At 29.0% G+C, this 27104-nt stretch overlaps 1 protein-coding gene across 1 annotated transcript; it reads left to right on the top strand.

The window, feature by feature from the left end:
• Positions 1 to 1251: 1251 nt before the first annotated feature.
• On the top strand, positions 1252 to 4037 carry LOC126665589 (uncharacterized). The gene is made up of 6 exons (XM_050358422.2): positions 1252 to 1832; positions 2616 to 2742; positions 3057 to 3199; positions 3283 to 3345; positions 3432 to 3503; positions 3600 to 4037. The coding sequence occupies exons 1-6, from the start codon at positions 1605 to 1607 to the stop codon at positions 3669 to 3671; spliced, it is 705 nt and encodes a 234-aa protein (XP_050214379.1). The 5' UTR covers positions 1252 to 1604; the 3' UTR covers positions 3672 to 4037.
• Positions 4038 to 27104: the final 23067 nt, after the last annotated feature.

Genomic DNA, 27104 nt, shown 5'->3' with positions numbered 1-27104 from the left:
TTTAAATACAAATTTACTAAAAACAGGATGAATTCCAGTGTGAAGAATTATTAGCACCAATCATACCCCATAAGTTCTATTAACCACTTGTTCCGCTGCGAAAATACTTCGAACGATGAAAAGAAAGCCTTGAATCTTTAAGAACGTGAAGTTTAAGTTTGAACAAACGTTAAAAAGTTTTAAACAAACTAAGGATCTATATAAACCACGAACAAAACACACAAAACACACGAAAAACTCCAAAGAACAAAGCTATTTATTAAAACAAACAACAAAATGTTGAAAGAAACGAGTTAAGAGACGATGATATTCAGCTAAAGGCCGAAGATCACCGTTTCTTGCGTTCGAAATCAAAGAAAATCAGACTCTCTCTCTAGAATATGGTTTCTCTTTCTAGAGTAAGTTGCACCGCTTCACGGCACACCACATTACATTAACTCTCTATCCAAGGAAAATATGATATATATTGATAATTTACAAAAGGCATAATACCTTAAAAAAACTTGATCTTGTAGCCCCTTTTCGATTCTACCCTAACATTGAAAATTTGTCAAATGTTACCCTATTTCGTATTTTATCGTTTCAATTCTACCATGAAATATTAAATTTACGTCTTTTTTATTTGGAAAAAATTCAAATATAGTCTCCATGTATAGCAGTATATTAATGGTACATGTTTAAATTTTATTTAAATTAATTAAGAATTAAAATTAAAATTAATTTGATTATGATTTTTATTTAGTTTTTAAAAATAAAGTAAATATGTGTACTGTTGTGAATGAAAATGAATTTTATTTTATTTTTCAACCTGATTAATTGAATGATTTTATTATTTAAGTAAAAAAACTGACAAAAATTAAAATATTATAGTATAGTTAAAACGATAAAATGCAAAATATAGTAAAATGGACAAATTTTCAACGTTAGAATAGGATCGAAAAGAGATTATAAGGTCGGATTTTTTAAAGCATTAGCCTTCACAAAATATAGAAATGTGTAAAACAAAATACAGGCAAGTTCAAAATGAAACACAACATTAGAATATAACTTTTCCCACACAGGGGCAGTTCAGTCATAAAAACAGTGCTCCTATCATCCTACAGAAACCGTAAGTCAAAGAGTCAACCTTTTTTTTTATTATAATATAGTAAATAAACAGTCCCATTTACCCACAATCCACGAAGCAAAGAGAAAAAGCAGCAAGTGGTTTTTTCGAAAATTAACGTCTTTTCCAAGTGCATGTTTAAACAACCATACCCTCTCCTCACACACGTGCCACCTTTTAATTGGTCTGTTTCTCTTCGTCGGGATTCATACCAACACAACCAATAAACATTACCAGTCACTCTCATCACCCCCTTCTTTCTCAATCTCTCTCTCTCTCTGTGGAAAAAAAACACTATCTTTTTTCTCTCTGTGTTTTTCCTCTATCAATAAAACCCAAATTTTCTTTTGAATTTAATCATTTCTTTATCCAAGAATCTCCATTTTCGTGCTCAGCAATGGATGATCTTCATTTTAGTTACAGTTTCGAGTTCTAACACTCTAATTTTGATTAAATTCCTTTTCTCTTTTGATCTTGTGAAGAAAGAGAAAAAGAAAGAATGATGGAGGAAGCAATGGAGAGTTCAATCAACGGAGGATTAGGTGTAGGAGGTTTCACACAGTTACAGAGCTGTGTTGGTGGGGGTGACAGTAGTGAAGAAGAGCTATCCGTATTGCCTCGTCATACAAAAGTTGTAGTGACTGGTAATAACAGAACTAAGTCTGTTCTTGTTGGTCTTCAAGGTGTTGTCAAGAAAGCTGTTGGTCTTGGCGGTTGGCATTGGCTGGTAACCACTTTTTTATTTCTTTCATTTCTTATTTTTTCAGAAGCAGAGTTCATGTTATTAATTTTGATTACCGATTTTTAATGCTGTTTTGGTACTTAAAACGGTTTGTATTTCGCAATGCGGTCAATTTTTTAAAGCTAGTGATAATTTTGTTAAGCATTAGCGCTATTATTGAGGTGTTTAATATTTATTTCTTACCAAATTTATTGGTTTACCGATTGCATGCGCATTTTAAACAACGGATCTGGTGTTTTTCATGGTCTATTAGTAATGTAGGATTGTAAATTGACATATTAATTCGGTTTATGATTTTATTTGGGGTTTATTCTGTATTTAATTGTTTATTCTATATTTACAGATAGGGTTTGAGAAATGTTTTCAGATTATTGCTTAAAAATGTTTTTTCAGTGATTTCATTTATCTTGTATTGTTATTTAAAAATCTAATTCTGCTGCTCTTGGTTTAAATTATTAAATTAGTATTTTATTTATTTATAAATTCCTGGCTAGATGTTAGTTTCATTTTGGAGCTGGCTTCGTCACTGCATTTGCATGATGGTTTGTTTTCATTGCATGAACAATTGTTTAACAATAAATTATCTGAAACCTCCTTTGCTTTCTGGGTTTTCATAAAATTCACCATGTTTACTTGCAGAAGCTTTTATACTATCAAAACTAAAAATTCACTTGATTCTTTTTACCAGTTGAAGAGGTGGTAAATGAGGTTAAAGTAGGAATTTGCATTTGGTTTAATTAGCAGTATGTACTATTGCTAAAATTGCAGGTTCTTACTAACGGCATAGAAGTAAAGCTACAGAGGAATGCTCTTAGTGTGATTGAGGCTCCCACTGGGAACGAGGATGATGACGATTTGGAATTCGATAATGTGCAGTGGAATGTATCTGATTTGGGTTAGTAATGAAAATTATATTTTTTGAGAAATCTGATAATTTTATTGATTGTGTGTAAATTTAGATTCATATTCTATCAAAATTTTGTTATGCGTAACACTAGGGTGAACTATAAGTGTTGCTTGGACTTGAATTAGTTTAGTTTGGATTTTAAGTGGAAAGTGGTTGAATATAATTTCATAGGATCCGTTCTGTCTTCACCTTTTACTTTCACTATTGCAAAAGCTTCATTGTTTCATTATCTTTTTAATCTTTTCAATGGGTCCACCATTACCTTTAATTTTTGTTTACACTGCTGTCTTTGAATTTTCTAGCATCCGATGACACCCAAAAGTCCCATAGATCAAAGCATCGGACGCATAAATCAACAGGATCATCTTACAAGACTGTGAGTAGGTCACTCTCTTGTGACTCTCATTCTAAGGGTTCTGTTTTTACGCCTCGTGGTGGAACTACGGTATGCGATTTTGACGAGAAAAGGAATTTAATTTTTTTAAGCATCTTATTTCATCGTGTTACTGAATTCATTTTGAAATGCAGAAGATAGACCTCAGCAGATTGGAGATGGCTGCCTTGTGGAGATACTGGAAGCACTTCAATCTTGTGAGTTCATGATAATTATTGGATATTCTTATAGCACGTAACATAGTGTTATGACTAATTTTTTAAATATTTATCAACGGTTCTAGGTTGATAATATCCCGACTAACCCATCCAAAGAACAACTAGTAAATGTTGTTCAGCGGCATTTTATGTCTCAGGTACTTTTGATTGCTTTAAGCAGTTCTTTTTTATCATTTTATTTCAGTTAAACAAAATGGTGATATAACTAGTTTATTTTTGTTTTGCTGTTGAAGCAAATGGATGAGTTGCAGGTGATCGTCGGATTTGTTCAAGCTGCAAAAAGATTGAAGACGGTCTGCAACTGATGCAGAACGACTAAAAGTGAGACTTTTGAGATTGAAGGAATCTCAATGCTAACAGAAACAAGTATCTTAATTATCGTCCACTTCCTGCCCGACTGCCTGTAACATATTTATGGTTTGATTATGATTACAATGTTGCTAGCGAGCTAAGTAGTTACTTGCTTGATGGAAGAAGCTATAGAGTTTGTGTTTTGGTAACATTTGGTAGTGTAGTTAGTAGTTATGTAGATATTATGTAAAAACTGGTGAGTAGAACTTCAACAAGAAGAGTCCTTTGTGATCTTCTTCTCTTAAGCTTGGTTGGTTTAATGTAATTCTGACTTGGGAAGTGGATTTCTGAAAATGTATATATTCTTCATTCATTCCCTATTTGCGGTTTAAACAGTTCACTAGTTGGCGCAGTTTTTTTTTCTTCTTTCAAACAGTTGAACTGAAAATTCGTTTTAAAATAAATTGAATTTATGGCTGAACCGGTCTGATGTGGTTTTAACAGTACTAATATGCATCATTTTCTTGAACCCTACTCTGTTTGAAAGTCAAATTAGAGGAGATATGAGGATCAAATATGGACCCAGTAATCAATTATGACAGCATTTTAGGTGAGCTTGCCTCTTCAGCTTACACCAATAATAATAATAATAGTATCATTTACACCCCTATAAATTGACAACTCTGAATTGGGTTTTTCAATTTGGGGCCATCTGTCTACTCCTTAGCCTAACATTTGTACCTTAGTCGTTTTAATCCATTGCCAGCAGAACAATCCAATAGTGGCATTTAATAATAGTGCAGAAATCCAAAATTAGTATGTAAAATTCAGGTCAAGAATTTAATTTGGGTCGACGTAGATTGCCTAATAAAAATCACATTCTTTTAATTAGTATTACTAAATGTGAAAGATTCATACGTCCATTTCCATGGATTGTTTGTAGCAATACTAGTACTAGATTTCTGTAATAGGAACCAATGTCAGAAGTAACATGCTGATTTCTGAATTCTGAAACTGAATATCTCTGTATATGAAATTTAGCACGCCATTAAAGTAGGTAGATTCTGGAATATTTTGTGACTAAACTTCACATCAAATTTCATATTTTGATAGCTGATTAGCTTCCATTAGATACTGGTGTGCACTCAACCAAGCTCACTCTACTTTTGTTTCTTTACCTGTAATACGAAAGAAACGAAAGGTTTAACATGTCATGTTTATTCTTGATCATTGGTCCAAGCCCGGCCCTGTTGGGTCAGGCTTGGTCAATGATATTATTCTGCATCGAATCCGGTCGAAGTCCGAACCCATATTGAATCTGGGTATAGGTCATACAATAGATAAATTTCAAGATAGATGGAAGAGAAGTTCAATTTGAATCCGAAGAAATCTATTATACATAAAAGGTTTACATAGTATATATTAGACCCAAACCAAAATCTGGATCAGATTTGGACTAGTAATTTAGTATGTCAAGCCCGCTCGATCTGAGTCTGAATCCATCCAAACTCGGCCAATGAACATGTATAGTCGTGTTCCATCCTTAAAGTTTAAAATGAACATAAAATGAATATATAGTCTAAAAATTAGCATATCTTTTAAATGAAAAAATTTAAATGCATAAATGCTGAAACGAAAAAAATGATATCTTTTATCAAAATTTTAATAGTAATTTTTAATATGGGAATGAAACGACTGAAATGTTAAATTAATAGAAAATAAAAATAAAATTCATAAATATATGGAAAAAGGTACAAAGTGATCCCAATATTGCCATCCAACCCAAGCGCAAAAATGACCTTAAGGTTTTTCAAGGAGCAAAAATGACCCATAGAGTTTCCTTTGAGACACGAAAATGACTCTAACTTTTTGAAAAATGCAATTTATTTTTACGCCTCGGTGGCAACATTAGTTTCATTTTTAGCTCTTTTTGTTGATGTGTGTCTGAATAATTATTTTTTGATCCTCTTCTCATGTAGAGCTATCTTGTCAATTATTCTTCTAATGAATTACTCACTTCAAACTCTTCAAATCTGTTCTTTTTTTTTTTGCTCCTGGTAGTACTTATGATATATGTTTTTAATTATTATCTCTTGCTATGTCATATAGATTAGTCTATTTTTTACAAATGTGAAATCATTCATTTTTGGGATATATCAGACTGAATATTTTCGTCATTTGTTCAAACTTGTAATGTAGATTTAAATTTTATATTTGATAATTAAGATTAAATTGAAGGAATTGTTTGTTTGTTTTTTGGCACTGCACTCAAAGAAATATATGAATATCTCATTTTTACGGCTAATAATCATCGAGGGTCCTCGACCTTTGCCCTAAACTTCCGTAAACCCCCTATACTTTCAAAAGCTTTCCTAAACCCCCCAACCTTTATGGCGGCGCTCATTTACGGTCCTTATGGACGAAAATACCCCTAAGCGCCTTTTTTTTTGGCGGCTACAATTCTTAAAAAAAAAGACGGCGCCACGTGTCATCTGACATGTGGCAAAATATCTAAGAAAAAAATTGAAAAACCCAAAACACCCTTACAACTATTAAAATTTAATTAAAATAAAAATAAAAATAAAAAATCAAAGCAAATCAACCCATTCAAACCACGGAATTATCGAAACCGAACCGCCACAACCGAACCCTCCTCCGGTCACTTTCTCAGGTGAGAAAACGACCAACCTTGTCGTCTTCTCACCTGAGAAGACGATCGTCTTCTCAGATATGTGAAGACGAGAGCTCGTCTTCTCCATTTTTGAGAAGACGAGCTGGTGCTCGTCTTCTGCACATCTGTTCTCCAAGAACAGATTCTGATGGGTCGGCGGCAGACGGTGGGTGGTGGTCGGCGGCGGGTGCGGTTAGTGGTTCGGGTTGGCGGGCGGTGTAAATAGATTGACCGTGGATTTGGTTTGATTAAGTAAATTTGATTTGGTTTAATTTTTTAGGGGGTATTTTGGGTGTTTAAATTTTGTTTTGACATTAAATGACGCGTCAATTAACACGTGGCGCCACTATTTATTTTTTTCTAAAAAAAAGGACCGCCGCCAAAACCAAAAGGGTAGTTTTGTCTATAAGGGCCATGAATGGCGCCGCCACAAAGGTTGGGAGGTTAAGGGAAGCTTTTGAAAGTATAGGGGATTTACGGAAGTTTAGGGTAAAAGTCGAGGACCGTCGGTGATTATTAGCCCATTTTACTGCATCAAAAATTCTTGGATGAAATACAGAAAAAATGAAACAATGGTGAAAAAAAAGATGAACAATTTGACAATTTATAATAAAATAAAATAATCCTTCAACTAATCTACTTGGCATAGATAACAACAACAAAATGGATCATATGAGTAAAACAAAAAAAAGGAAAATTTGAAGAAAATCATATTATTGAAAGAATAATTTACACTATAAGCTTATACTCCCTCCGGTCCATAATATTGATCGCATTTGACTGACATAAGAATTAAAAATAATAATTAATATGTCTTAATTTATAAACATTTCTTAATTTATAAACATTATTACCAAGTTGACCGCACATTGAAATTTATTGAAATTTATGTGTTTATTGTATCCTTTCAATAATTAATAGGAGGCAAACATGAAAAAATAACAATTAATACTCTTTTGATATTTTAAAGTGGCAAATGGACGTATAAAAACCAATGTTTTCAAAACCGAACTAGGGATTAAACCGACTTCATCGGGGGTTCATGGTCCGAACGGTTCACCCGGATTCAACCAGATTTTTTAATTATAATAAATATTAATAATTTAAATTAGAAATACATGTTTTATAAATAAAAAGTATGATAAAATATTTGAATAATTTTTTTTTTTGATTTTATTATATAAAATATAATTATAAATAATCAATGTTTAAGAATATATAAAATAATTATACTAAATAAGAAAAAAATAGAGTTTTAGTTTTAATAATAATAATTATTAAATTAAAGTTATATAATTAAAGGTTATAAATAAAAAGTATGATGACACATTTAAATATAATTAATTACCAAATGTGTGAAATATAATTATAATTGATGAACATTTAGGTGTACATAAAATAATTATATTTTAAAAAATAACTTTCAGTTTAACATTTATCATATTTTTATTTAAAATTAAAAAATAACTTATTGTGTGAAATATAATTATAAATAATAATGTTTAAGAGTATATAGAAAAATTACTTTATATGGAAGAAATAAATATAAGATTTTACAATTTTAATAACTAATAATTATAAAATATAATATAATTTTTTATAAATAAAAAATATAATAATGTATTTAAATAAAAAAATAACTATAAAAGTTTTCTATATGAAATATAATTATAAATAATTAATATTTTAGAGTATGTAATAGTGTTTGAGAGAGTATAACTAATTTTTTGAATGAAAATATTTTGTTATAAGAGTTACCATCTGATATGAGAGAGAAAATAATGTGTATAAGAAATAATGATTATTTATATGAGAGAGAGAAAAAAATGCAGATGGGTGAGAGAAAGAAGACATAAATAAGGGACCATAAAGGCATTTTCTGCCAAAAAAGTGCATTTTTTGACAATTTTATTGAAAACCGGATTTTTCTGGTATTAAAAAAAACCGGATTTTTCCGGTTAAATCCGATTTTTGACCGGTTTTGACCGGTTTTTTACACTGCATTTTTAATAAGAAATCGGACCGGGCAGTCGACCGGTTTCCGATTAACCCGGTCCGACCGTCCAGTCCGGTTTTCAGAACATTGATAACAACTTTTTCTTTAATACTAGAACACTCACAATGGAAAGTGTTCAAAATTTAATAACCGGTTGGTATTGAGCATCTTTCATTTTAGAGTGCTCAATATTCATTGAATGGTCGATCTACACCAACCACTTAATCAAGGATCCCACTCCTCTGTTTTACTTCTTATTTTATTCTTTTAAATTATATTTAATGTAATAAATAAAAATATGACTCTTATTCGTTTATTTTTTACTTAATTTTTTTAAAAAAGCTCATTTTATAATATTTTTTTCGTTTATACTCTGACTTAGAAAAAAATTCATTTACTCTTTTTTTGATTTTTCATTTTCAACTGTATCCCAAAGCATTAAATTGAACTTTTTTTATTTAGAAAAAAATTTAAAATAGTCCTTCATTTGTTAACCTATATTCTAATTAGATTTTGATATTATTAATTTTACCAAAATACCTTTTTCTATACAAAATTAAATTTATAATCTTTTAAATACAAAACCGTAAAAATATATATTTCCGACTCTCCGTCGAAGGAGAGCCCGCTGCTCCTCCATGTGCCAACCTCTGCAACACTAACCTGTAGCACACCCACTTGACATGGAGGCGATGAGAGAGGCCGTCCAGGAGCTATATGGTCCAGGTCTGAGACAAATATACCGACCTCAGTTTCACAAGCGATATCTAGATTATATTAATAGGGAAAATCCTTACCCTACAAGATATAAAATTCCTAACTTCTCTTTACTTTCTGGAAAGGATGGTCATTCCACTATTGAGCACGTTGCTAAATTTACCATTAAATGTGGAATTCTGGCCAACCTTGATAATATTGCTAATTTCAAGTTACGGTTGTTTCCTAATTTTTTAGCAGGTACGGCTTTTACATAGTATGCCACCTTACCAAAGAACTCAGTGTTAACATGGCCGGAGATGGAAAGGTAGTTCTACACCCAGTTCTACCGTGCTGAGCTGGAGATTTATATTGCAGAATTAACTAGAATCTCTCAACGAAGTGGAGAGGACGCCGACATGTATATCCACCGCTTTAAGAAGATGAGAAGCAGGTGCAAGATTGTCCTCCCGGAGACTTAGTCCAATTCAAGAATTGCAGTCTAGAAATATGTGCCAACTGGACTTCACTTGTAGTTCTAATTTAAAAATTACTCTCTATATTTTATTAAAAAAAATAGTTTTACCTATAATTTAATAATGAATTACCACTAATTTATTAAACCAGAATTTAATGAGAATTTGCATACAGCTTCATGTCACCGGTTCAAACCTGATTCCTGACTAAACTGTTAAAAAATGAGTATATTTGTAAAAAATTTAAAAAATGAAGTATTCTTAGAAAAAACCACATGGGCCCTAAGCAAATCATGTGATTAAATTGGATTTCCTCTGGCCATTTTCAAGTTTGGGCTTGGGCGTAGGCAACATAATCGGGTTTTTTACACGAATCCCCCAAAAGAGCTCATTTATATTATTTCTACCTCAAGAATTTATTTTTAACAGTAATCACTCAAAAGAAAAAAAAACTTTGCACAAATCACTCATACCTGATTCTATATTAAAATAGGACAAGTCTGCCCCTTATTTGATAGAACACGTGATAAAGTGTAATCAAAAAATTTGGCATGAACGAAGCTAAAAATAGATCTACGTCTTCGGTCTCAATTCGACAATGGTCAGACGGAGGTCCGGCGGTTCAACGGAGATTCAGCGGTGGTCAGACGAAGGTCCAGCGGTTCGACAGAAATTCAACGGCGATCTGACGAGTTCTTATACAATTTGAAATTTGAGATTTAACAGCAGTTCGACGGAGATTCAAGAGCTGAGATTTTTTTACATTTGAAATTTTGAGTTACGCCTGAAAATGAGTTAAGATTTTTCAGTTTGTAGACTGGTGGTATGAGAGGGAATCATTATTAATATTAGTTGTTTTTGGAGAATATTGGTTACACTTTATTTTTGCTTTCTTTGTTTTTTTTTCTTTTGTTGTGTTTTTTAATGAACCTGGAAATGTTTGGCACAATTTCTCGTTTTTTTTTCTAATTTATTTTGTCTAGAAAATAGCACAGACATCATGTACCTATAGAATGGAAGAGAGCATCAAGAGAACATTAATGTGAAGGAAAATAGAAATGGTACCAATGAATTCAAATGTAAAAAAAATAGCTTTTTATTTTTACCTCTTTAGTAGACATGTGTGCAAATTTCCCGTGACCTTTAACTATAAAGAGAGACTCATGATGAAGGGAAAGCAGGTATCAAATATCTGCAGAATTAATACTATTACCATCACTCTTTATTCTACTGCTCTTTTTTCTTAAAAATGCTTAATATAAGCATTGGTCCTTTTATTTTTCAACAAACCCATTCTTAAGAAGTAATTGCAAATGTGCAGGATATTTACTTTTTTCTAAATTTTTGTGTTTCGAGTTATATATACGTAATGAGCTGTAGTAGGCTCATTACGTATCAAACTCGAATTCAAGCAGGTATCAAATATCTTGAGGTAGAAATAAAATTTAGTGTAATCAATACTTCAGTTGATATAGGTTCGCATCAAATTCACATTAGGTTGATTTTCGATTTTATAGACTGTCAAATACATTTCACTTAAAAGAGATATTCAATTTGTATATTACACTAAATTTTAAAATTCTCTCTATATAAAATGTCAGTTAAGATTGTAAAGAGTAGTAAGATAAATTTTATTAAAAATTAAATTAAGATAATTCTGTTGATAGGTCACATCAGGTTCACATGAGGTTGTTTTTTGGTTTTATCGACTGTCAACTACATTTCACTTAAAAGAGATATTCAATTCGTATATTAAACTAAATCTCAAATTTCTCTCAATATAAAATGCCAGTTCCGATTGTAAAGAGTAGCAAGACAAATTTTATTAAAACTTGAATTAAGGTAGCTCAGTTGATATAGGTTTATATCAGGTTGATTTTTAATTTTATAGATTGTCAACTACATCTCACTTAAAAGAGATGTTCAATCTGTATATTACACTAAATCTCAAATTTCTCTCAAATATAAAATGCCAGATAAGATTGTAAAAAGACAAATTTTATTAAAACTTGCATTATGGTATTCCAATAGGTTCATATCAGGTTGATTTTTGGTTTTATAGGCTGTCAACTACATCTCACTTAAAAGAGATATTTAGTTTGTATATAACACTAAATCTCAAATTTCTCTCAATATAAAATGTCAGTTAAGATTGTAAAAAGCGGTAACACTGATTTTATTAAAACTTGAATTAAGGTATTTCAGTTGACATCAGGTTCATATTAGGTTGATTTTTAATTTTATATACAATTAACTACATTTGGTTTCTGATTTGGTTTCTTGTTTAGTGTGTTAACAACAAACAAACTTTTCATCATCTTCTCATTCAATCTACAAATATCACCCCTTTGTATAAATTGTAGGACATAGGAGTATAACCAGTTGAAATCATCAAAACAAATATAATAAACATAAGCTAGTTAAAATAGTGAAAATGAATTTAGTATCTTACCCAAAAGAGCTTGACCTCATCTAATCGAAAACAATTTTGCAGTCATAGCTTGCTCTGCCTTAATGTAAAATCTCTTCAACATGCTCAATTTGGATTTATTATGGAGTTTCATTAGCCATGACATACTTACAAAATGGCAAGAAAATAGTTACAATATTTTCTCATATGAATTGTTATTGATTCATGTTCTATTAAAATTGAAATATTTCCCATCAGTATGAACCCATTTCTCTCCTTTTACAGTTTTGACAACACTAATTCACATTCTTATACATTTTGAGATTGTTGAGTTAAATTTTTTATAGTGGCTAAACTCAATTTTGCTTGAAGCTATTCATGTTTGTATAGATCTTAAATCAATAAAAAAAAGACTTACATTATTTTCAAATAGAAGATGATTACGTGAATTGAAAATGAAATATTACAGAAGTTAATGTTTATCAAAAACATCAACAAAATTTCATTTTTTTAAATTCTTTTTTTAGATTTCTGGAAAATTAAAGGTGTTTCTAAATGTCCCACTCTTTGTGAAAGAAAATTAATTCAACAATCTTAATTGCATTTCCTTTTTTTAAAATAACTTTGCCATTAATTTCATCATCTTTTCCAGCAATTCTACAATCCTTCAGACACCCATCTCTTTCTCCTTATCCACCTGCTTATTTTCCTTCATCTTCAACAACGTTTGTATCCCCTTCTTTTTTATCAGATCATCATCGCCGTAATCAAAATTGGCAACATCATATATCTTAAAAAATTCATTGATTCGTTGATGAATCACGGTTTTCGCAGGGGGAATCAACTTGGCTCTCTCCTTAACTGTTGGTATAACTCATCTCTATAGTGATAATGGAAGAATCACCATCTGTCGGACCACGGGATTATTGATCTCCATGTTTTTAAAGGATGAATCTTTGTGATCGGAGGATGAATTAATCTCTGTGATAGGAGGATGAATCTCAGTGATCGGAGAATGAATCACCGTTTCTCAGATTTGTTAATTTTCCAAAAAGAACATCAAAATTTATAGCTTTCTTTTTTTACTCCGACCACCGCAATCTGACCTCCGACCACTGTTGGTGCTACGTCCAACCATATTCAGAGAATAATGAAAATAGGGGGGGATTGGGTGTCTAAAGTACACAATAGTAACTATAAAACAAGGACAATTTAGTAACTTGTAAATAAAAGAGGTAGAGCTGAAAATGAAAACTTAAAAAAGGGAGATTTCTGCTAAATTAATTATCTTGGGTCACTAACATAAACTTTTCAGAATTTGGGATATATGGTGACATTTTCTCAACATAATCACCATCGAACAGTGGCTTTTTTGTTTTGAAACATTAAGAAAATAAAGATGGAAAAGAACAAAAATAAAATCATAATTTTCACAGAAGCACTAGCACATATAAACCTTTAAACCAATGTTTTTAAAACCGGACCGGAACGGGAACCGGCTTCGTCGGGGGTTCACGGTTCAACCGGTTCAACCGGGTTGGATCGGATTTTTTAATTTTAATAAATATAAATTTTTTAAATTAAAAATGTATAATATTATAAAAAAAATATGATAAAATAGTTATGTCATACCATTTTTTAGAGTTTTTTTATATAAAAAGTAAAATATAAATATAAATAATTAATATTTAAGAGTATATAAAATAATTATTATATATGAGAAATAAAAATTAATTTTAGTAAAATTTATTGTGTGAAATATAATAATAAAAATTAATATTTAAAAATATGTTGAATAATTAATTTGTGTTAGAGAGAAAAAATGAGTGTTGTATATGAAAGAGAAAATGTGAGTTATTATGAAAGAGAAAAAAGTATGAAAGAGAGAGAATAAAGTATGTATGAGAGAGAAAAAATAAAATAAAGTGTGTGTAAAAAGTAAAATATGTATAAGAAAGAGAAAAATAAACACATGAGATGTGGACATGTGTAAAATGGGACCACAAAAATATTCTTTGGACAAAAAAGAGACTTTTTGGTCTAAATTTTCTGAAAACCGGGTTTGGCCGGTTTTGGTCAAAAACCGGATTTTTCCGGTTCAATCCGGTTTTTGACCGGTTTTTGAAAAAGTTGACTTTTATATCTAACCGGACCGGACAAAGGTCCGGTTCCCGGTTAATCCGGTCGGACCGGCCGGTCCGGTCCGGTTTTAATAACATTGCTTTAAACCAATTTTAAGCATAATAATTATTGTTTCAAAATAGAACAACTAAATTCTTCTGTCCATTACATATAAACTATTACTGTTGATTGTTGAAATATCTCTCATGACCTTATAAAAAAAAAAAAAATACTTAAGGATTTGATATTTATAAATTTTAATACTTTATCACACACTTCTTCTTTAAATACCAATAATTTAATAATATTTAAAATTAATATATTTTTTAAAAAAAAAACTCCGATGAACAAATATTTTCCCCTCACCTATCCATTATCACTTCACCTAATTATTAGTGTTTGTTCATCTTTTCCGATTCTCTCCGGCGAGCAGATTTTTTTTTCCGTCATCCTCGCTTCCCTCCTCTTTCCACCCATTTTTGTATTCACCTTCTTAACAACCACCGCCTCCACCCACCTCTATTGCCGGCCGATACCTCTATCTGCGAGACTCATCTGCTTCGTCCAAGACAAACCAGACGGAAATCTTCTTCATGTTCGTCTCAGACGATGAGCTTTGTCTCTAATGAAACGGTGGATCTGGCGGATAGGAATGACGACCGTCAGCGGACTGGGTTTTATTTAATTAAAAAAAGATCCAGGTCCCTAATTTACATTTATATTAATAAAAGTCCCGTGAAAGATTAATTTGAGAGATATTATAAATTTTACGGTCATTTTTAAACCTTTTTTCAAATGAACTGACTATACTAACTGTCACATATGTACTTCAACGTTCAATATTTAACATATGAATTTATTTGTACAATTTTAAAATTTAGTGGTTTAATTGTTCTCTTTTAAAAATAAAAAAACTTTATTATACATAAAATTAATTCAAAGGCTTATGTATATTTTTATGGAAATTACGAGATTTTTTTTTTATATTTTTCGCCAATAAAGATTCAATCACTTTTTGGTCAAAGATTCAATTTGGATTCCTCTCACAATGTGGGAATTATTTATGAATTGCACCACTACTACTCAGCTTTTGATCGATAAATTAATTGTCATTTGCTTGGAGCTGTAATTGTCTCAAAGAGAAACAAAAGAGTGTTCAATTTGAAAAACAAAAGTTTTGCTTCAATTTAGTGCATACACTTTTAAAAAAATAATAGTATCACGTCTTTTTATTAAACTAATTTCACATTACGTGCTATATACGTGGCTCGTAAAATAACTCGTTAATGAACATATTAATAAATTTATTATAATTATATCAATTTTTTTATTTATAATTAATATCAAATTAGTTAAGAATTTTTGTAAAAGTAAATATAATATATTCGGCTCGTCACGTAACTCGTCAATGAACATATTAGTAAATTTATTATAATTATATCAATTTTTTATTTATAATTAATATCAAATTAGTTAAGAATTTTTGTAAAAATAAATATAATATATTCGGTTATTAAGTTTTTTTTCCATACTGAATTTATTTTCTTTTGGTTTTATAATAACCATAATTAAATAATTAATTAATTTTATTAATAATATCTTTAAAAATAATAAGATAGAAATTTAAATAATATTATATTGACCAAATACAGTATTTTAATTTTATAGTTTAATTAAACTAAAAGATAGGTATTCCTACTAATTTGGAGACTATTTAGTTATTTTTTACATGCTAAAAACTTTGGAGATAATTTAACAACCTATTCTAATTAGGACTTTAATTACAATAGTGATTAATTAAATAACTAATTAGTTAATGACTATAAAACCTTTATTTAGTCGCTTTACGTGTTTCACACGTGGCTCGTAGTGTGACTCGTCAAATAATGATAATTATACTTATAATGAATTTAGGGTAATAATATTTTTTTAATTAATAATTATATTTTTTAAGTATAAAATATCAAAATAATATAAAATATTAAATAATAATTTATTAAAAATAGTTTAATTTAATTAAAATTCTATAAAAATAGTATATTCTGTAATTTAATTCTTTTATTGGAAACATATGATATATTAATTACCGACTTGATATTCGAAAATATATCGTCAAAATATTATACATTTTGTAATATATTTATTTCATATACTAGGTGAGATGGTTATATATATATCCAACTTGCAATTGGATTAGGAATGACACCAATTAACAATGTGCATTATTCTTCCTAAATAGCAAATACATAGGCTACTTTTTTTGCTAACAAAAATTCATATTGGTTACTCTTATTTTTTTTCTTCTTCTCCCAATCTTAATTTCAATTCCACCGCCTTTTCTAGGGTTACTACCTCCGGAATTTTTTTTTCTTTAACTGTATTAATCAAGTTCTTCTTCGCCGAAATTATACACCCATCAACAATTTTTTCTACAACTGTCTTAATTTTGTTGAAACCGGTGCTGTTGAATCATGGATATACTATGCAAGCATGAAGTTCAACATCTTATAATAGAAGCTTATTGTCCTAATTTGCCCCCTCGGTGCTGTTAAATAATTACCTTAATTTTATTAATATTATCTTTAAAAATTATAAGATAGAATTTTAAATAATAATATATTAACTAAATACAGTATTTAAATTTAGTAGTTCAATCAAACTAAAAAATAGGCATTCCTACTAATTTGGAGATAATTTAGTTATATTTTACATACTAAAAATTAAATTAAGAGATAATTTAGTAATGTGAAATTATTATAAATTAAACTACCAACTTAATCTCTTCCACTACTCAAATTCGACCATAGTGAAATAAATTGCAGCAACAATTGTGGCGGCATCTGCATTCTGTTCTTTTGCAGCATATGGTATTGATATGCTGAATACAATTGGGTATATATATGTAAGACAAACAGCTAAATAGCTCGGAAAGAAAACAATATATCTTGGTGTTCCATAATTCCATTTGTTGCCAAGTAACTGCAGCAACATGTTAGCTTATAAATTACGTGCATAGCATAGCATGTCACATGTTATCTTCTTAGCCATACTTTTTAGTTATTTATTGCACGTAATTTATTGTCTTAATAAATTAAACATGTTTTATTAATTATTGTGTTTTATTCTTTTTTTGGTTGCAATTTATAATTAAACATGTTTTATTAATTATTGTGTTTTATTCTTCTTTTGGTTGCAATTTATCAATTTTTGGACTCTCAAAATTAAAAATTCAAATCTGATTAGGAATACTATTAAGACAATAACTCTTAATTAATTTTTGGACTCTTAAAATTAAGAATTCAAATCTGATTAGGAATATTATTAAGACAATAACTCTTAATTAATAATCCAATTTTGATTAGAAATATTATTAAGACAGTAACTCTTAATATAATTAGGTCAATTTTTTATTATATATAGAATGTTTCAGTTATATATTCCATTATTCTTTACTTTATATAACAATATTATTCTTTTCATCTATTGCATTTATAATATAATACAATGTCGTCGTCTTCCGTTGATACTACGCCGTCGTCTTCCGTTGATATTTTGTCATCTTCTTCTATTAATAATGAAAGTAAGTATTTGTATTTTTTTTATATTTTAACTTTGATTAACATCTATCCTAACTCGGATGTTGTTTAAGCTCAAATTCAAACTTGAAACTCAAATTTGTTTGAACTTGATTCCTGCTCAAATTTCGCATGGTTTTTCTTTTATAAAAGCGCTGCATGACTCCTAATTTAACATACATTAACTTGGAATGATGTATACAATTGAGCGTACTCATTCTTCAATTAGAGTCTATATTGCAGACATATTTGTGAAAAAAGATGCATCTTTTGACATTTCATATTAATGTAAAGCAATAAATCCCATAATTAAACTTTGTTTCTCGTCAATGAACATATTAGTAAATTTATTATAATTATATCAATTTTTTATTTATAATTAATATCAAATTAGTTAAGAATTTTTGTAAAAGTAAATATAATATATTCGGTTATTAAGTTTTTTTCCATACTGAATTTATTTTCTTTTGGTTTTATAATAACCATAATTAAATAATTAATTAATTTTATTAATAATATCTTTAAAAATAATAAGATAGAAATTTAAATAATATTATATTGACCAAATACAATATTTTAATTTTACAGTTTAATTAAACTAAAAGATAGGTATTCCTACTAATTTGGAGACTATTTAGTTATTTTTTACATGCTAAAAACTTTGGAGATAATTTAGCTACCTATTCTAATTAGGACTTTAATTACAATAGTGATTAATTAAATAACTAATTAGTTAAAGACTATAAAACCTTAATTTAGTAGTAAACTGAAAAGGATTATTCAGTAAATTTGCCTGTCCCCCCTATCCGTGCTTTTATATATAGTATAGAAGTATAGATTACTTGATTAATAGCATTTTAATCATCCATAAATAAGTAAAGTTGAACCGCCATAATTTGTTTATTTGTCGTATGTTAAAGATAATCCCACATTACTTAGGAGAACAAATATAAATGAGTTTATAAGTGTAAAGGTTCAACCACCTATTAACTAGCTCTACTTATTAGGTCATGGTTGAACCTAAACACTCTTATAAGTATGTGGGGTTGTCACATTCTCACCAATTTATAATTAATTACTCCCGCCAATATTTCTAATATGGTAAATATACAATCTATTTTTACTGTATGCTGCTAATGTATATCATCAATTTTATAGGGAGAGAAGATTGGATACATGCATAAACTTTTTTTCAAAGATAAACAAAAATAAGTTTGATGACATAAGTTTAGTAGCTATTGATTGTTTTGAGTTGATTAAAAAGTCTTGTTGTCTAGATTTTTTAATGTTACGAGGAAATTGAATATGGTGACTCATATGTTAGCTAGAAAAACATTTTCTGAAATCAAAAATGGTTATATTTGAAGGGAAAATGTCTCTAATGTCGGTTTAAAAAACATCAATTTAACATTTAATTAAAAAATATTATCAAGATATAATATTCACAAAGTAAAACAACTTAATTTATATGTACTACATAATAAAATAAGTGTTAACCACTTTAATTATGTCTCTTCTTGTTTTAATAAAACTATTATCGATCTACAAAAGATAAACTTAACTCCTTTTTTTTTTGAGGTTATATTATTATTATTATTATTATTAGTATTATATATGTTTTGGATAAGTATGACAAGTCCATAAATTTTGTACAATAAAATTATCTTATACTATAAGATTATGATTCTCAGCTACTAGTCATGAAAAGCAGAAACAAATCTCTGTAAATTGGCATTTTATAACCTTTGATTCTCCATTTGTTCCCTTCTCAATTGGGATGTTAATGTCAACCCAAATCTAAGAATATTTATATACATATTATATACTAAATCTATTTCAGAAATTATTTTCTCTAATTTAAATCACTAACATCCCACATTTATATATATAAAAAAAACATCTTTTATATATTGTGACTAAAATTTTGTTCGATTCAGCTATTTCTGTTGTTGTAAATTACTAAAATTGTTTGAATATAATATTATACATTAATTTTCTATTTCAAGGTATGAAACATTCCAAAACCTAAAGCAAATATGAAAACATTTGAGCTATACTTTGATGTTAATGGATGATGAGCTAAATGTTCTAGAATATAGAACATTTCTTCTTCAATTATGTATGTATATGTAATTGAGTTATGTCAATTTCCAGCAAGGCACGAGTGCGTCAGATTCGGACCGCATATTGCATGTCTAATGATCTCACTAAATTAAGTTGGATTCATAATATGCTTCTCTATACCTCACCTAATCAACTTTACTTATTGCTCTCACCCTCATTACTTTAAGCTTCCATTAACTTATCGTGTTTTTCATGGATCATTGCAAAACTAACCATATTCTTTAAGCATGTTTTACAATTTTTATAAACAAATTATAATTTCATAATTTAAAATACAGATTATTAGTTAATTGCAAAAATATCTAACAGTTTTTCTATCAATATCGGTATTGTTTTATCAAAAAAATTAATCAATGTTCTAAATTATAAAAAACTGTATTTAAATCATCAAAATTTAAAATTAGAGTTAAAATTGAAAAATTCATTAAAATTCATGATTCATATTATAATTAATCTTGCTATTTATTTTAAGAGAAGAGAGTTTTATGTTTCGAATTACTTTACCGAAAACATTTAAATAAATAGAGGTAGCTAAATAATTTTTATTTAATCGCTAGATGACTAAACTAAATAATTATTTTTTCTTCTCGCCTTTTTAAATACGACTTACTTATGAACTTATGTATAAATAAGAAATTGAAAGATATGGTTGCTAATTATCCCATCAATAAAATCATTCAAGTTGTTGTAGAGGAGCGAGTGCAGAAGCTAGTAGGGAAAAAAAAGGCTTGATTTTGTCACCTAAAATGCCGTCTCTATTTCTCTTAGGTCATTCTCAGTAGCTTATGAAAAGGAGAATCACTCAATATTTAGTGGGATTACGTAGAATCATATTATGGCATTTAAATAGATTTTAAATTACCATTTATTTAAATGAAGGAAATTGGTGCACTGCCATCAAGGATTCCATTCCATATTTCCACCCATTAGGAGACCCCTAAAACTGGGAAGTTCAAACATCACAATTGTGCCGACGATCATAATATGGGACGAGAATTTTTTATGTGAACCAAATTTGCCACATCAAATTATAAACTATTCATTTAATATATAATATGTACACATGGTATAATTCTTTATAACAACTAATTAATAAAAAGTTAGACTATTTAAAAAATATAATAAAATATCAATTAGGCTTGTGATAGTATAATAAAGTATATTTTTTTTATCAAATTTTCTATTAGTTAAAAATATATATTATATTGCCTTTTAAGGTTTGATATATTGCACCAACTGTTGATTTTCTTTTGGCAAATTTATAAAGTTTGACTATTTAAAAGATATACTAAAATATCAATTAGGCTTGTGATAATAAAATAAATAAATATATTTTTATTAAATTTTCCGTTAATTAACAGTTAGTTAAAAATATATATATTATGTTTCCTTCTATGATTTAATACATTACGCCAATGATCGATTTTTATTTTGACATTTCACACTTTACCACTGTTTGAATTTTTTAACATATTAGATTTTTTAATTTTAATATGATATAAACAATAAAATAATATGAAGAAGAATAACTATATTTTTATTTTTAGTTATATTAGTATGTCATGTTGTGATGTACTTTTAATATAAAATAAATACTATAAATAGTGGAATAATAAGTATGACAAAGATGATATTAATATATATATAACAATTGGTACTCTCGCCATTTCTAATTGATAGGCACTATTTCAATTTTTTGGTCCCAAATTATAAACACTAATATTTATTTTACAAAGACAAAAATTGCCACTATGTTAAAAGAGAGCGGATATGGTGTTTTTTTATATATTAATTTATTTTATATAGAGAACCTAAATTTTTTTATACTTATTTTGTCTAAACTGCCTATCAATTTGAAACGGAGGGAGTAATATTTATAAATAATTACTTTCTTTTATTTACCTCCTTTTTATTATTTCTTATTAACATATAACTTTTCCATCCTTTTATATTGTTAGTATTATATTTTCTCTCTCCAACTTATACACAATTGATTCAATTGGGTGAATACACTTGAATACTATTAAAATAAAATAAATGATAGCTAATAAAATTAAAAAAAAGGTAATGACAAGTGGATTGATTTAAGAATGAATTTACTATATTACATTATTTTTTATTTTATTTATAAATTTACACTGTCATTTTTATCTTTTTTTTTACAAAAAAATACATTTTTTTATAATTTTATAAATATTTTTTTTCTTTTTTTAATGATTTATTCTCTTTTTTAAAAAAAAAATTTCCTGGTGTTTTTGTGTAACTATGGTGTATTATAGTGTATCTATTGTGTTCTTTTAGTGTAATTATGGTATTTTTATAGTGTAATAATAGGCTTAATTACTTAAAAACCACCCACCTTGTAATTTTTTTTCATTTATACCATGACCTAGGAAAATTTTTAATTGTACCCTATTTTTAATTTTTATGTTTCATCTCTACCCTAATGAGTTGAATTGACCTATTTTCTTTTAAAAAAAAGTTTAAATTAGTCCTTCATTTTTAACCTATATTCTAATAAAACGTTAATGTTAATCATTTATGTATCTTGTTTTTAATATTTTCATCTTTAAATTAATTAAATTATCGAAAAAATTACTCTTGGGGTACAAACGAAACATAAAAATCGAAAATAGGGTACAATTGAAAAAATTTCTAGGTCGTGGTATAAATGAAAAAAAGTTACAAGGTGAGTGGCTTTTAAGTAATTAGGCCTGTAATAATAATGTATATATAGTGTATCTATGATATTTTTATAGTGTATACCACAAAAACATTGTAAATACACCATAAACACTATAAATACACTAGAAAAACATAGATATACCAGAAATACATTATAAATACATCAAAAATACACTATAACGTAAATATATCATAAAAACACTACAAATACACCATAAATCAATTCGCTTTATAAAATTAGTATCATCAAAATAAAAGAACAAATCTATGAACAAAAAAAAAGACAAAATAATTATATGAATAATAAGAATTTTATAAACATAAAATAATAAATCTACAACAATCTCTTTACAAAAAATCTAGTTTATCACAAAAAATCTAAAAAATTATAAAATATCTAAAAACGACGTCGAGAAGTCCATAAAAAAAATGCGGCGACAAGAAAATCATTAGAAGAATCGCGACGATGAGAGATTCACCGAGAAAATGCGACGGTGAAAAAATACGATGAAAAGTTCACCGAAAGACGTGTGACGACGAGATAAAAGAAAACGACGATCGAAAAAGAAGAAGAGGAAGAGAAATGAAAAGTAGAGAGAAATCTGATAGGAAGAGAAAATTAGAGAAAAAGAGAGAAATAGATAATTTGTGTGAAGAGAGAGAAAAAGTATAGTAGTTATGAGAATCAAATGATTTAAAATTAGATAAAGTCCTAACTTGATATAATGTTAAATAAGAATAGAGAGAAATTTTAAAAAGATGGGTGAAAAAATTGTAAATATATTTCAAAATAAGTATTTTAAAAATAATCTCTTGATTTAATTATTATTATATATAAAAATATAAATATAAATATAAGAAAATCGGTAAATTAAGGAGATGCGGGTATAGCAGAATTTGATGGGTGGGAGGCTTCAAATGCTGTTTGCACGTGGGAAAATGGGCGTACTAGACATCCCACTAGGTGACTGAAAATTCAATTTGTTAGCCAGACCTGGTGTTGTCCATACGGTACTACAAACCGAATTGCAAGGAAAGCCTACTTTAAAAAAAATAAACTAAAATGAAACTAGAAATTGAAATTAGATCAAACTAATAAATTAATCAATTTGGTCTGTTTTTGGTTATATTTACACTAAAAAATTAATTAATATTTATAAAATTTAAAAGCGAAACAAATCAAAAATTCGAAATATTTACATATCAGATCAAATCGAATTAAGGTACCATTTGGATTGATGGATTTTAAATAATCCATGGATTTAGACAAAATCCATCGTTTGTTTAAAAAAATAAAATTAATAGAATCTATGAATTTATAAATTTCCTCATTTTCTACAATCCATCATTTTTAAGGGTTTTGATTTCCCACCTATTAGGTGGGAAAGTTCAAATCTATCATTTTTTTATAAATGATGTATTGTTATATTATTTATTTTTTTTCCATAAATAATATTAAAAATCCATTGATTTTATTTTCAATTCAAACCATGAAATTTTAAAATCTATGGATTTAAATTTCATTAATTTCGAATCCATCAATTTTAATAAAATCTATGGATTTTAAAAACCCTCAATCCAAACGGTGTCTAAAATAACACGTTTAGTTTAATTTTTGAACACTCCTGACCATTAACCACGTCTACAGTACAAATAATGGAATCCAACAGCCTCTTTGCTTAACAATAACATGATTCCTAGCCCCTCCAATTTGTTTGGGATTCTTTAATTGAACAAAGGATCACTTTACCCCCCGAACTTGGCACAAAGTATCAAAAACGTCCAAATTAGCAAAACAGGATCACTTTTACCCTGAACTTGTCAAATTTGGTACAAAAACACCCCTCCCCACTCTCACCTAAGAGAGTGAGAATCACTCTCCGGTTTTTGATAGTGGTTTTCTTTTTCTAGATGGTTTTTAATGGCAAAAGGTTTCAAAAGATCCTAATTTTTATTAATTCATTTTAAATTAATACCTAAATATTAAAAAAAAACAAATGAATCTTTTTTATTTTAAAACTTTACAAATCGAATTGATATTAGTTAAAAATAAAGAGGACCATTTTATATATTTTACAAAAATAATTAAATTTTTTTAAATATATATTTTATTATTTTTAATAAAAAAATAATTTTTTTTTAAGGAGGAGCTGCTGCTCCGGTGAGGAGCAGCAGCTCCTCCTCGATGGGTTTGCCTCAGGCAAACCCATCATCCGTCATCTGGGTTCGCCGGAACCCAGATGAAAACGCATCTGGGTTCGCCTGAGGCGAACCCAGATGCGTTTTGCATCTGGGTTCGCCGAACCCAGATGAGTATTCATCTGGGTTCGCCGATCTGGCGAACCCAGATGAATACTCATCTGGGTTCCGGCGAACCCAGATGAGTTTTCATCTGGGTTCCGCCGAACCCAGATGAGTTTTCATCTGGGTTCCGCCGAACCCAGATGAGTTTTCATCTGGGTTCCGGCGAACCCAGATGAAAACTCATCTGGGTTCGCCGGCGAACCCAGATGAAAACTCATCTGGGTTCGCCGGCGAACCCAGATGCAAAACGCATCTGGGTTCGCCGGCGAACCCAGATGGCTAATGAAACAGACCCGCCGGTGGGTCTGTTCCATCGGCGGGTCTGTTTTTCTTCAACAGGTTGGCCGGAAATTTTTCCGGCCAACCTGTTGAAGAAAAGAAAAAAAAAAATTCACTTTTTTGAAAAAGTTCAAAAAGATCCCTGAAAATTTAGATAGAATTAATTAGTTTTTAATTGTGATTAAATAGAGTTAATTATGATTTTATAAATCTCACTCTCCAATTAAGTGCCACGTCAGCATAAAGGGGGTTTTTGAACCGGTTTTGCCAAGTTCAGGGTAAAAGTGATCTGGTTTTCTCAATTTGGACGTTTTTGATACTTTGTGCCAAGTTCGGGGGGTAAAGTGATCCTTTGTTCTTCTTTAATTCTATTCTGTGGTAGATATATATTCTTATTTTTATATACAAATTAATACATTATCTTGTCCGACTATTCCTTTGATAGAATATTATTGTGAAGTAGTAGTGTTTTTCTTACTGATTCATTCAGATGCCACCAAATTGATTTTGGAATTTTAAAATACCGCATCACAGCCACGCCTTATCCTTAATTATCGAATGATGATGTATTAATATATATATATAAACAAGGAAATTTCATCATAGAAATTTTTGAATTTAGATATTTTTAACAGCTTGAGCTGATAAATGAGCTTTTTTTGTTGAGAATTTAATTAGCATGACAAAAAGAGCATTTCTGGAAAGATGTATGTAAATAGCATATATCCTGAAAAATACTCCTAGCTTTACCGATCTACCCTAGGTACAATTAATGGGGGCAGTGGCCCCCCTTGAAATAAAAAAAATTGTGTATCAAATGTTAGCAACATAGCACTTACCGTGCTCTAAGGAATTAAAGCAAAATTAGAATAGGTGAGAGGTTAAATTTGTGAAAATCAACATAAAATACTTTATTAAAAATAATTATATTTAATTTTTGAATCTAACTTGTATAAACTTCAAAAATTTATTGGTTGGTATATAAATGTATTCTAAAAAATATATTGTCTTTACTTATAATCTGGACCTCCTAAAAAAAGTTTATATCTGTCACTGCCGACAAGTAATATTTGAAAATTAAATGACTATAAGACGTGGAGAACATCTCACTAAAAAATAACTTGTTTCCATGCTTTGACAATTGTTAAATTTATTTTCTCACAAACAGTCAAAAAGATTAAAATATTTGGATCCTAAATACGCTGAATGCAGGATGATTTGGTCAACAATAAAACCGTCCAAGATAAAATTAATTGTTGTTACAACACTGCAACTGTATTTTTTGTCGATGGCAGCATCAATGTTGATCTATAAGACTCCAAGAGAATGGTAAATCACTTATTGATGTAGATAAAAAAGTTTACCGCCTTGTCAATCTATAGCCTAGATTTTTTGATTCGTCTGAAATTCACAATAAGCTTAAGAGCCATGTTAGATGTTCCCATTTCTCTACGTATCTCATCTCAATTTTTATTTTTATTTTGCGTTGCTTATTTTTGATATACAACATATTAAGAAACACACCTTGTCATGCATCCAACATTAACAAATTTTACACCAACTTCAGCTTTATATCAATAAACTGAATGCAATGCAATTGGAGAAAAAAAATCTACGAGCAATAAAATAATAAGTGCATTAAAGAATCATCTTCTCCACAATGCAGACATAAAAGAATTTCTTCTATATGGATTTCGGATGATCTTCACCGGCAGAAAGATCCCGATGGAGTGCTCGCCAAAAGAATAATTTCAATTTAGGTGGTATCTAATATACACATATACCAAAAATGTTGCCGCTGCTCTTTAGTGGGAAAATGACCATGAAATTGTAATGCCAAATACATAGTAGTCCGATTTAACCGAATATTTACCTTGTTATATAATACCAAATCAACTAGTTCGATAAGTGATAAATGAAAGCTTAATTCATCCACAGGTAACTAGACCTTCATTCCAATTCGTAGGATAAGAATTAAATGACATGATACAAACATATCAAGTATGAACAGCAACATGTTGATGAAGATAGAGTAATTACTATAAAGTTATTAAGATGAAATTGATCATCTATTGTAAATTTTCTTGGGAGAATCATTTTTCTCTGGCCT

This window comes from Mercurialis annua, linkage group LG1-X, assembly GCF_937616625.2.
Source record: "Mercurialis annua linkage group LG1-X, ddMerAnnu1.2, whole genome shotgun sequence".
NCBI classification, from domain to species: Eukaryota; Viridiplantae; Streptophyta; class Magnoliopsida; order Malpighiales; family Euphorbiaceae; genus Mercurialis; species Mercurialis annua.
The sequence above is the reverse complement of the archived record's forward strand: the minus strand, read 5'-3'. Positions and strand labels throughout refer to the sequence as shown.